At 44.3% G+C, this 13,368-nt stretch overlaps 1 protein-coding gene across 1 annotated transcript in view; it reads right to left on the bottom strand.

Annotated features, from left to right (window-relative positions):
* Positions 1–13,368, bottom strand: part of snap91a (synaptosome associated protein 91a) — a 222,445-nt gene that overhangs the window by 151,946 nt on the left and 57,131 nt on the right. The window contains 1 exon segment of the mRNA XM_034175421.1: positions 12,264–12,406. Coding sequence (XP_034031312.1) covers positions 12,264–12,406 — 143 coding nt within the window.

Here is a 13,368-nt window from a genome sequence, read left to right as displayed (position 1 = left end):
AGCGCCTGAGAGACAAAGCGTGCGCTGTGCGAACCCATCGCCCCCTCTCAGGTGTCGGCCAAATTCCAGGTGACACGCACAAACATCTAACACCGCTCACATGGCACTTAGAACATGTGTGGCCAGTCACACTCTCAGCATGATAACAGACTGCAGACAATCACCTTTGTACTCGCAGAGACATCTGTCTAAGTGCCCCACGAGTGTGGCTTTGATGTGTGCGCTGAGATGACAGGAGGTGTGTCCTCTCACTGAAGCGGCTGTGGAAATCTGTGGATCTGGACATCCCAGCTGGACACCATGTACTGTGTTTGGCCGGACATGGACAAACAACTGCCCACTGTGATGCACGTGTGTCTGTTTGCTGTTATCAAGTGGACATAAATAAAAACATATATCACTGTGGCGACGTGCTGCAGTGAGTGAGCGCACGCACATGGACAGGCTGCTTCCAGGTTAAAAAGGACCATCAGATCAAAACACACAGCAGGCGATCTGACTGTCACGTCACCCACGTGAGCGCTGTTCCACATGACGGAGTGTCCTGCGGCGCGTCATCCACAAGACACGCGCGGCCGGTTGGAGATGCACCAGCAGATGTGGACATGAATGAGACGAGTGAACTGCTTCTCATTCATGTCATTTCATGACTGTATGTCTGTCACCATGGGTCATCACCAGAGGAACAGATCATATTTGTATTGCTCGCTTGACAAATGTGTTTTTATATGGTGCGTGATTTTAAATTTTTATGGTAATACTTCCATGTCCTTCCTGATATGAGGCAGATTCCCGCAGCTTTCAAAGCACAGCTCCGTAGCTCAGTGGTAAAGTCACTGACTGGGAAACCACAGCTTTTGAAAGGTGTGAGTTCACGTCCAGTGGGTAGTGTTTTTCTTTTTATGTTTCTTAATTATTCCACATAAGAGGCTCGATGTGGTTCCACATGTAACGGCTGGTTTTTATTTTTTTATTTATACCACATAAGTGGTGCCATGTGCTGCACCTGACACTGTTCCTGCTCAAAAGACACCGGTGCATGCACAAACTCTTGCACCGGGTTCATGCACGCCTGCCCGTCGGCGCGATGTTTTGTGCGCTAATTTCAAACTGTTTTGCCATTTTAGTCCAAACGTCATCAAAACTTTGCACTATGTGTAAAGGGGCCATTAGTCATGTTAGCACTCCATCAATATCCTCAGGGATGCTTCTATAAATCAGGGCTTACTGGAAAACTCAAGGCCTGGATCTTCCTCCAGCCTGTAAATCCACAGATGTCTAACCCAGCTAACAGCGAACGCTGTCATAATGTTACCCTTCTGGTTCTCACAAGGTCATGAATGTCACTGGTGTTTTAACGTTGTGAGAACATTCTCAGAACATTTGAATTGATCCCCAGCTAACAGCTAACGTTATCATAACATTACCATATGGTTCTCACAAGGTCATGAATATCCAACCCGGTCTCACAGCAAGTTGTGATTCAGCAGCATGAAATGTACATTAATGTATTGGTTTGTGATATTGTGACCAAAAGTGCCTCATGCTCGTCACGGCAGCACAAATTAATTCTAATTCATTCTGTGATGGCTGCACGAAATTAAAAGTGAAGCGGGGGGGGGGGGGTTAGGGTTGGGGGGGGTAAGGAGTAGGATTGGCTTATGGTTAAGGTTACATTTGGGGGTAGGAGTAGGGTTAGTAATAGTGAGTTTAACAAAAACCCCGTCACGAAAATTTGACTCATTTCGTGGTGGGAGCACAGAAAAAAAAAAAAAAACATGAGATTGGGCTGTGAATATCACTGGTTTTTAGCGTTGTGAGAACATTCACAGAACATTTGAATTGACCCTTAAAACAATTTGTTCTGAAGTAAATCAAATGGGAAAAGGGTTTTCCTTACAAAAAACATTAGGATAACCCTAAAGGAACATTCTCCTAGAGTTATCCTAATGTTTCTTGTAACATTCCCATAACATATTTAGTAACGTTGAGAGGACGTCAAGAAAACCATCCTTGAGAACATTCTGCAAACGTTTTCCGTAAAATTATGGGAACATTTCTGGTTATGTTCTGATAACGTTCTGGGAACGTTTTTTTTTTGTTGGCCATGGAAGGCCTTAAAAGGAAGATCAGCCAGTGCACGGGGGGAGTCCTGCCACGACAGCACAACACAGCATCCTTTGAGCAATCCGATCGTGTTCAAAGTCACCTACCAAGAGTCCATGGATACCAAGGTCTTTCTGCATACTGAGGTCAGAACAGGAAGGCAGTTGTGGCCCAAAACCCTGTTGGGCAGTGTGGCAAGTTTCAAGAACTGGCTACAGTAAGGCCCGAGGGAAAGATGGGTTTTTGTTTTGTAAAAACCACATCATTACTGTGGTTTTTACAGCTGCACCATTTTATAGACTCTTAGTGTCATCGCGTGCGTGGTTTATGTTTCTTATTTCTTTCATTATGGACAAACATACTGTTATTACACCTGCAGAAATGTGTGATAAAAATGACAATAACAAGATTTGATTTGATCAGTGGGGGGGGGGGGGGGGGGGGGTGATGAAAGTCATCTCAGCCAAGAAGTAAAGACGATGTGAACCATGTCACTTAAAAACTGGAACATAATAACTATTTAACATTTCCTGTCAGCTCACGATCGCTGTGGATGAGTCACTGCGTTCACAGCATTTTGAAGTGTATTTTATGTGCACTTTATGTAATGAGCCTTTCTTCAAAAGCTTTCAATGCTAAAGAGTGACTCAGCTTCTCCGTTATTCTTCACTCCGGGTCGCCACAGCAGATCTGAGGTGATTTCAGTGCAAAATACAAAAATGAAAAGCACATTTCTACCCATAAATGTATTAATCTTTTTTATTTTTAATCTTCACCTTCTCTCTGTAGCCGTCCACAAGCATTTTGGGGATTTTTTTTGGTTTTTTTTTGCTCCCTTGGGTGTCATACTGTGTCTGTTGGCACCTTGGTTTACCAGACAAATGAGAAGCAGACTGGAGTCCAGACTGGGACCCACTGTCTTAGAAACCTGAGCATTTTCACTTCTGTGATGTCACTGTCGTACACGCTGTTCCACGCTGACAGTTACCGCTAACTTCACAGATAAACCCCACAAGCCTCCTTCAGCTAACGGAGAATAAAACCCAGGAACCCGTCGACCAGCTGAGGCTGTTCATTTATTTAATGATTACACTAATGTTAATAACGATGACTAACGTGGCGTCACTCTGCACTGTCATACTGCCTGTGTGTCCAGAGTGATGTTTATCTCCATTACCTCTTTGTGATGTCAAACCTTTCTCAGCTCTTCTTCAAACCAGGGAACATACTTACTCTAAGTCACATGCAGTGGTGGGCACAGATAACCAAAAAGTTAGCTTCGATAACAGATAATCAGCTAACTGAAAAGTTATCTTTTATGAAGCTAAACTGATAAACCACCCAAAAATTTATCAGAAGCTACAGATAACTTTCAGTATAGTCTCTGGTACACTTGCAATTACTAACAAGCTGAATTGCTTCTGTGACGACCACAGACCTAAACAATGAGTCAGCACTTCTGTCTTTGAGCGTCCTGCCCCCTGCTGGAAGCTCGTGTTTACTACATATTTTGTAGCAGTGAAGCAGTCAGTAAGTGTCAGTAAGCTCAGTAACAATGTCGCTGTGATGCAGAGGTCTTACTTATGGTTTTGAAGTGTAAATAAAATGAATACTGAGAGAATAACTCCATTAATGTCAATTCTGTCATTTGTACAAAGTTAAAATATAACCTATATCTGTTAATGTTGAATAATGTACTTATTCTGAAGTTTTGTAACAAACACAGACAGATGCCAAAGGGATTATGGGTAAAATGTGCCTCCGCTAACACTGATTGGTTGACTCATTCATTCTATGTAAAAACCAACACGTTAATATGTGGTGTGTGTTGGTGTTTACATAAATGTGCTTTTGTAAAATATGCCATTTTTTTATTTGTAAAAAAAAGGCATTTGCAAAACAAAGCCAAGTTGTGATTATATATATATATATATTCAGTGTCAAAATAAATAGAACACTGCCATCTACTGGTGCCCAGACGCTTAGTACTTAAGGCGAATAGTGCCATGAATATGACTGGCCAGTAGATGGCAGTACAGAGCGTGAAAACTTGCCAAAACAAAATTCTACATAAAGCTGGGCTTATATTGTTTTGGCCCTTTTTGAGCCGATTTTTCACTCGTGCGAGAATGTTTTGGATCACACAGAGTTTCAGCATAATCGTGCGTCCTGCATCTGTTATGTGTCGACGCGGGTTGAGGAGCGGACCTGCGTCAGACAGAACCCAGCGCTACAAATAACCAGAAAAGCGGTTCCAAAAACAATATATTTATTACACCCGCTGTGCATAAAAAGTGTAAAAACAAAAATAGCGTCCCTCTGGTGGAGTGACTGTTGGTACGCTCTCCAGCGCCCGCAAGGATCAAAGCCCGGTGCTCCTGGACTCACTACCACCGCCAAATACCCCCCAGGTGGACACAACAAACCGACTCTCTGTGAAGCAAAGAAGAGGTGAGGTAAGTCAGCAGTTACAACAATATCTTTCAAAAGACACACGCTATCAGCAACACATACAGGTCTGTATCTTTTTTAACTTTATGCAAATGAGCAGCTTCTCACAACAGGTGGAGGATCACTTATCCTGCACGCCACAGCAGTGAGAAGCAAGCTGCACAATTCTCATCACAATTCAAGTATACTGTGTAACAAAACACCAAGTTACTATCAACAATTAGTCAAACACTTAATTACCTTTAATGTGTGCTGACAGCATGTGTCCTCACCCTTCCTTGCTTCACGGGCTCGATGTGTCAAACCCAGGTGCGGTCCTCAGCGTCTCACAAACGAACATCACAAGGTCGAATTCCCGGCAGTTCTGCTTGAATCACACATGACTTAAATGCAGAACGCCATCCAATTATCTGCTTCAGCTGAAAGTCTTTAAGGTTGCATGTGAGCACCAGTCACAGGTGCTACACATGATGTTGATGAGGGTGAAGGACTCTTCAGCCAGCACCTTCTCCACAGACAAATCAGTTTCCATGCCACCTGAAGAGCAAAGAAAAGAAAAGAACACCAAAATATCCAGCCACACCCCCCAACACACAACAGCATCGTGTAGTATACATGGAGTAACAAGCTACATTTAACATCTCACGACCACCTCCTGATCAGCAATCGTATGGTCGGATGAAAATCAAACCTGTTTGATATTCTGGTCAGCCGCCGTGAGGGTATCGCACTGCTGAAGAGCTACAAGCATCCAACCTCTTGCACTGTGCCTGTGCAAACACCGATGTGGAATTGGAGAGAGCATAAACAGTGATCATCTCTTTGGGAGAGCAGCTTCTGTTTCTTTTTCCCCCCTTTCAACTCATGTAAAGTCTTGTATTTTTTTTTAAACTTTGATGTCTCCTATCGAGAGTTTTTGTAAAAATAAGAAATGTAAATAAAGCTTGAAAAAAGAAAAAAAAAGCTTCTGTTTATGTTTTGCTCCCAGAAACATGAGTGCGACGTGGTTTTTGAATGTACAATGTGAGCAGTCAGATTGCATCAGAGCATCGGGCCGTATAGTGTGAGAACATAAATCGTACAGTTTGAGCTGGAGCCAAGTACAATCATTGAAAATATTGTACAGTTTCTGCCCAGCTTAATCTGTGTCTGCTACATTTAAGATGCATGGAATTTAATAAACGCAAACTGAATTTCAGACATCTTATATATATATTACTCTGGAACAAAGAGGACAGACAGTGTTTGACATAAGCAGGACTCTAATAGCAAACAGGAATTGATTGCAATGATTCCAACTGAAAATAATGGAGGAGCAACCTGGGCTTTTTCTGGCATTTTACATAAAACAAACACAATAACATCTATAAAACTAAACTAAAACTATATCTGATATATTCACTTTATAAAACTTCAGATGTGATGTTAATTTAAATAACTTGTCTGAAATTAGTCTTGTTAAAATTTTTAACCATAAGTTAAAACTGTATGCCTCTGGCTGACTTGGGTGATATTACGAGCGTATCAGTAAGAAACTTTTTTTCTTTTCTGTGACCAGTTCTCCATTGCCTGCAGAGGACAGATTGTTTTTTTTTTCTGGAACCAGCTCTCCTCTGTTTGCAGAGGATAGAACTGCACATCTACTATAAAACATTTAACTGGTAGGTATTCAACTGATTTTAGACTTAATAAATGTTTGTAACTGTTACCACACCTGCAAAAGTATGTTAGCAGTCTAAAAATTATCGAACCAAAATTTATCAAAAGATAATTGGTCTGATGATGGTTTTTAAAGTTATCTGAAAAAGCTAATCCAATAATGAAAACATTAGCTCTGATAATTAGCAGTTAGCGGATTAGCGGAACTGTGCCCACCACTGGTCACATGACATGGCATTTTCTTTTTAACCATATGTGTGAGAATGCTGTACAATAGGGGTGTGAGCATTAAGTTATGTGCAATATGTAGTTATGTAATCATGCTTTGGCACCTTTATTTGTGCAGCTCTTGGAGTCCAAGACAAATTTCCCAGAAGGGACAATAAAGTGTATCGTATCATATCGTATCGCATCATATAACATCCCTCTCCTCTGTCAGTTGATGAAGGTAATGAATGGTGCCAAATATATTTCTGAAATGTCACAAAGACAGAAGGGTCTGGATGCGCCGGCGCTGTGTGGCACAGCATCTACCACACTACAGGACCCCTGTGGGTCCTGGATGCTAAACCACCCACAACAGGTCCATCTCCACTTGGTCTTCTCCACCTTCACTTGTGCTGGATCATGCACATGTGAACCCCCAACATGTTCCAAATGTCATCACTGATGTTCCTTCACAACGTAAGTGATCCTCTTCATCTGAGTCTTCTTAAAGGCTCCGTCACACGGAGCAAGAATGAGCATGAATCAGGTAGAATGTCAAAAAGAAAACAAAATTCGTGCCACGTCTGTGAGGGAATAAGAATTATGAAGACAGCCGTTCAGACTGCAGACTCAGACTGCACTTCAACCTGCCCGACTGATCCGTGCACACGCTGTGCACATGAGCATCCAAACACAGTACAAATGTAGGTGGAACACAGGTCTATCACCCTGACAGCTGTCAGAATGCAGTGAGAATATGACGAATGCACTTACAAGCCGTACGAATGAGGAATGAGGTCCCACTGAGGGTCAAAGAAATATATTCCCACAGCATTCGAGGTGCACTCATGATGTGTTCAGGCACAGTCAGGACATTTGGCCAGGATTCGACGTGGCGGATCATTCCAAACTGCCTCTTGAACGTGAGCAGAATGCTTTGAATGCCGTTTTCATGCCGTACGACTATTTAGAATGCAGTCAGATTGCGGTCAGACTGCACTTCGACCAGCGTTCGATATTTTTCCACCTCGAATGCACCTCAACAGTTCAGTGCATGTGCTCTACATTCAGGCTGACCGACAACTGTGCAGTTGAAGTGGAAATTTATCAAACAGCAGTCGATGTGCATTCTGATCACGGTCTGACTGCATTCTATGTATCCTAACGGCATCCTACCAGCATTCCCAACATTCTTGTTGTGGGCTGGGGTGTTTGGCTGGTTTGGTTTTTGTTTTCTGTTTCTCCCACCAGGTGGTATGCATTCAGGACTGAGTGGCTGAGCATCAGGACCTCACCCTGAACACCTGAGGCTTGTTATCATGTGCAGGTCATCAGGACTCACAGCTGTGGTGTATTTTGTCTTAATCAGAGATTGCTGCATTTAAACCTTGAATGCACAGTGTGTGATTGCCAGAGACTCGACCTTGTGAGCAGACGTGTGAGATCGACGTCAGGAGAACAATCTCACCATCACGGACGCAGAGACCGCTCCAGGTTTGACGCCACAGTCTGTGAAGGAGGATTGGGTGAGGTCTCACGCTCTTCAGCACACTTCCTGAGGTAATTCGGTTTTTGGTGACTTTCATGAAGTAATGACAGTGGTTGGTGTCCCTCACACCTTGTGTTAGTGAGCTGTCACGTTATGCTAATTGTCTAATCAGCTTCTGCTGCAGTGGAGATTTGAACTGAGTTGTTCCGTGCCTGCAGGGTGAGAAGCTGATGTATAGATTTAAGCCAGAAGTGTTTGCTGATTGCGTGCACCTTTGAGTTGTGTCTCTCTGTGTGGAGTTGGACTCACCTCATGTTTTCTTTCTTCGCAGACTCGGTTTGTCGCGGCCACCTGGGGGGTGTCGGCGGGGTCCCTGGGTCCGAACTGCTGAGAGCGCGCCGTGTTTTCACCTCACCAGACCGCGGACATTTTTGGTTGTTTAGCACTACACTGTTATGTTTATTAAATTCTGTTATCTTTTGAACCGTGCTCTGCTTATTTTATGCTGGCTCCTTCAAACGCTGGGTCGGTTCTCCGCCCGCGTCCGAAACATAACAATTCTAAGCGTGTTCAAGGGGAGATTGAAATGGTCCAGCACATCAAATGCTGCCAGCATGTCCCAAATGTGCCACGGATGAGCTGGACTGCACCTCCAGTTAGAGCCCTGCATTGGACCCAACAGTCCTGTAGGAGCCAACGCACATCTTGTGGGAGCAGGCGGTTAGAACCTCGCTGTTGGTGGCAGCGGGCGGGTAAAAGATTTACAATGTCAACAAAGGAGAATCGTGTCAAAGCAGGTGGTGTCGACACACTTTCATCTTAAATAAAACCTTTATTTAGTGCAGCTCCACAGACAAGCACAGCAAGGGTTACCATAGCAACACTGCATGCCCATCTATGGCATACATATGAAATTGTCTGTGCCACAAACAACCCCAAGAATCACTTTATTATAAAACTAAATGATGTGAATTGCCAGGATCCAAAAGCCTAATTCAACATCCTTTGTTTGAGTCATCATTCTAAAGTGCTAATTTCCTGGAGAGAGAAAGAGAGATAAGCACGACCCAATCTAGAGTCCGTGGATCCCCATGGACAACACGTAAGTTAGCATGTGTATATATCTATATATATCTATATATATATAGATATATATATATAAAGAGAGAGCGAGAGAGAGAGAGAGAGAGAGAGAGAGCTGTCTTCTGTATTTCTCCTCTTTTCTGGATTTTGAAGTACATCCAGTTTATGAACTGAAAGATGTAATCCAGGTTTTCCTGAAGTGCATCACGGACTGTTGGCTGTTACTGGTGGCTGCACTGGTAATAACAGTTACGGACGTTGGTGATCTGATGGCCGCAATAATCTCATCTGTCAAGTTTACATGAACTACAGTAATGCGACAATCAGAAGAACCTGGTATACATGATTTCAGTTCATCGGTTTGATGTCTTTCGAAATCAAGAAGAGAGAAACGGCAGCAGATTGGTGCTCACTCTGCCCCCCCGCCCCCAACTGCCTTCCAACCAGACTTCGGGTGGCAATCGAGCTGCACTCGTACGGCATTCGAAGTGCATTCTTAATATTCCAACTGCATTCTAACAACATTCTGGTATTCTTACTGTGTTCCAACTACATGTGAACTGCATTCAAAAGCTAATGCACACAGAATGTGCAAGAATCATTTGAGGCACGTTAGGACCACGTTCTAAGTATTCCTAGACAACTGTCAGTATATCTGTCCTTCTGAGTGTGGCAAGAATTTAGGCTCCTTTTCCCATTCCGCCTGATTCCTGATTGAGGCCGAATGGCTTCAGAATGACACATCCGGCCACAGCCAGGAAGTACTGAGGTGCGGTCTGAAGACGGACGGACGGCAGTCTGTGAGCAGTCTACATATTTAGTCCCATTTGCTCAGTTGTCCCGAGTGTGCTGCACAGTTCAAAACACTGTTTGCGCTGTCGAAATGGGATGCACATCTGACGGCAGTCTATGTGTGTCAGTCTGTGTGTCATCTGATGGCAGTCTGCATATTCTGACAGCATCATAACAGCATCTGAAACGATCTGATTGTTGTTGATTGAACTCTGAGATGAATCAGTCACAGCAAAGCCTGCTGACACGTTGTACCACGTCTGTCCACCTCCACTGGACCCCGGACAGGGAGGGCAAAGGAAATGTTGATATTTAATAACATGTATGTGGCACGCATTCATCATGTGCAGTGGGTGTGAACAGCGCACAATCAAACTGAAAGTACTGTGTGCCGCTGCAGGTCAATGCATCGCACAGCGCATGCCGCAGCAGATCTGAACAGGCTGTTATATCCTTAATAGACCTGACCGTACAGATACATCTCCATTTCTTCCCATGGGCAACAGAAATAATGTGAAATTTTGTGGCCATCATATCTGTGACACCACTGGCAGCAGCACCTCTCCATGGGCTCATGCACAGTAATGCATCAGTGCACATGCCAGAGGCTCGGAGCTGAACAGATCTCACCGCTGTAATATACATATTATTACTTGATCACCATCTAGACTCTGTAGGAGGGATGACGAGAAACTTTATCGCCAGGCCATGACAACATCATTAAACATGAATCTCACCTCCAGTGTGGAACCAGGAGTGTTTCATTGTGCGGACAGGAGCCAGGGACCACAGCGTGTGGTGAAAACCTTCTCACCCAGCTGTAAACAACCACGGCAAAAATAAATCCCATGTGATGATCCAACTGGACATCGTGATGTACAGAGTTGCATTGTGCTGCTGAAGTGAGCAAAAACAAAAACAAAAACCTGAAATTAAAGTTCACAAGAACACAAGAACTCTTGCTCCAAGTGCTCCAAGCGCACGCGTAGCGGCTCGTTCAGTCGTTACGAACACACACACACAGAATGATCCTTTCATCATTTCAGCACCTGTTCTATGCACGCACACGCACGTGAGGTCAGTAGCGCTGGGAAGGGGAGGACGAGTGACAATGTGATTGCATGAGTGAGTGAGTGACTGCACCGATGCTGGCTTTGACATGGCGTGAGTCTGGTCCATACGTTGGTTGTACTCCAATGTCCAGTACCGGCAGGGACTGTGCAAAGGGGAGGACACAGCGCTCCCTCCCAGTCATGTCCCGTGTTTGCCATCCAGACGTTTGGACATCAGACGCCTTTTATGGCCGTCTGACAGCAGTCTGTGTTGTCTACCTGTTGTCTAAAACACTGTGGATGTGATGGTGAAGGTGTGGATGAGGTAATCTGGACAGGATCCGTCCACAGTCTACACGCCTCTTTCCCTGCCGACTGCGTCTGGATTAGGGCCATATTTGTCGTGTCGAGCTGGTTCCTGCACGTTCTTGCTATGTGTGTCGGGGCCCTTAACTCACTGACTAGTGTCCAACCAACTAAACAGTAAGACAGAAAGAACCAGGACCTGACAGACTTGGACATTCATTCTCCTGAAAAGGTGCCATCATCTCCAAACCCTTCTGTCCAGCCACCTCATGACTCTATTAGCTCTGTCCAGGCGTCTCATGATCTAAAAGGCTGAGGACCCGGAGACGTGAATATCACTGCTGAGATCAGTAAATGTCTCTACCAGTTCAACAGACACATTTCTGATGGCCCAGTCCAGGAAGTCACAGAAAATCTGGATCTTAGTCTTGACCCAAAACAACTGCAAACCCAAACACAACAAATATTGTGGACAAAAAAACAAATGGATGTTGTTAATTTGTGTTTAGAAACACTTCATACGTGTTACTGTACTGGCGGCACAGTGGATCAGTGGTTAGCACTGTTGCCTCACAGTGAGAAGGTTCCTAATTTTTTGTCCAATCTGGTCTTTTCTGTGTGGCGTTTGCATGTTCTCCCCGTGTCCGTGTGGGTTCTCTCCACGTGCTCCAGGCTCCTCCCACTTCCAAACACATACAGGTTACATGAACTGGTGACTCTGAACTGAACATAGGTGTGAATGTGTTTGTCTGTCTCTATGTGACCCTGTGATAGACTGATCTCCTGTCCGGGGTCAACCCGCCTCTAGCCTATGAGCTGCTGGGATAGGCTCTACCCCCCGCCCCCCCGCCCCCATGACTCTTAACTGGAACAACTGGTTTCAGAAAATGGACGCCATCTTTGTTACCACCCAACCAAATGTTTGGTTCGAGATGATGCACACATCGAAAACCATCAGCAGTCAACTGACGGGCATGTGGCACGACCTACTACCGTGACGACAGACAACAGCTGGAAAGTTAAGACCACACGCTGCAGAACAGTCTGACTCCAGAGCACCTTTAACACCTGATGCTGAGCCAAGGAACGAGTTTGTGTGTGAGTGTTTCGAGCATCACCTCGTTGCCGTGCACCATGAGATGGTGCGTGGTGATCAGCGCTTTGAAAACCACCACCCAGCTGGCGTTGCCGGCCCTCTCGATCAGCGTGTCCGCCATCTGTGGGACGTTCACATTGGACTCCTGTGTGGCCTGGATCAGATCTGGGAAGCAGAGAGAAGAAGTTCTGAACATCAGCACAGATACTGAACACGAGCAGTTTGGCCTCAATGCCTTTTTTTTCCCTCTCCAAGACATTAAACACAAACTACTGCAGAAATTCCAGGAAAAGCCAGACGGGTTTAAAATGGCAAACAGGACTGTGCTGCAGTGGCACTGGGCTTCATGCTGCTGGGTTCCCCAACCTTAATTCCTCCTCACACATTAAGAAGAAAGCTCAGGATGCGAGCTGAAGTCACAACTTTTTCTTGCTGTTGTCCACTCATTCATGACTTCACTCATATTTACTATCTGCTCACTCATCTACTAATATAAGCCACAGATCAATCACTGTCGGTGTCCCACTGCAGCTACACTCAAGGTTCTTGAAATAGAGCAATATCTCCACCTGGTGGACATTTACTATTAATGCAGGTAGAGTTTTGCTAAGAGTGCCAGTATCATAAATCCTCATCCATTCATACTTCAACAGCAAAGTCAACTAACATCCATTTCAATGCACTCTGTTGAATATGTTTACCATCACTACCAGATTCAAGTGCTTTAATGGCAGGTTTGGAAACTCCGCCCACCTCCCCAACCTCTTGTGGTAAATTAAGATCTGGTATAGTTTGTGGTATGTTTGCAGTACAGACTGGTCTGTGTTTTGATCATTCTCAGTGCTGCTCAGGATCTTTTAAATCACTCTGTCACATCTTGATACAAGAATCTCTGGATAAAATGTGCATATAATAATAATTATTATTATTATTAGTTACAAAATGTTCTACAATTTAAACAAAATTAAACCTATCACAAATATATGAACAAATTAAAAACAGAACTGAAACATACAAACAACAAATTAATTTAAAATAAATGAGCAGTGGAATATTCCACAGTGCAGAGACACAGAGTAGGTGTAGGAGCGTGCACTGGTGCTGCAAGGGGCCATGCACCCGCCCCA

The sequence above is a fragment of the Thalassophryne amazonica genome, chromosome 7 (assembly GCF_902500255.1).
Source record: "Thalassophryne amazonica chromosome 7, fThaAma1.1, whole genome shotgun sequence".
Lineage (NCBI taxonomy): Eukaryota > Metazoa > Chordata > Actinopteri > Batrachoidiformes > Batrachoididae > Thalassophryne > Thalassophryne amazonica.
The sequence above is the reverse complement of the archived record's forward strand: the minus strand, read 5'-3'. Positions and strand labels throughout refer to the sequence as shown.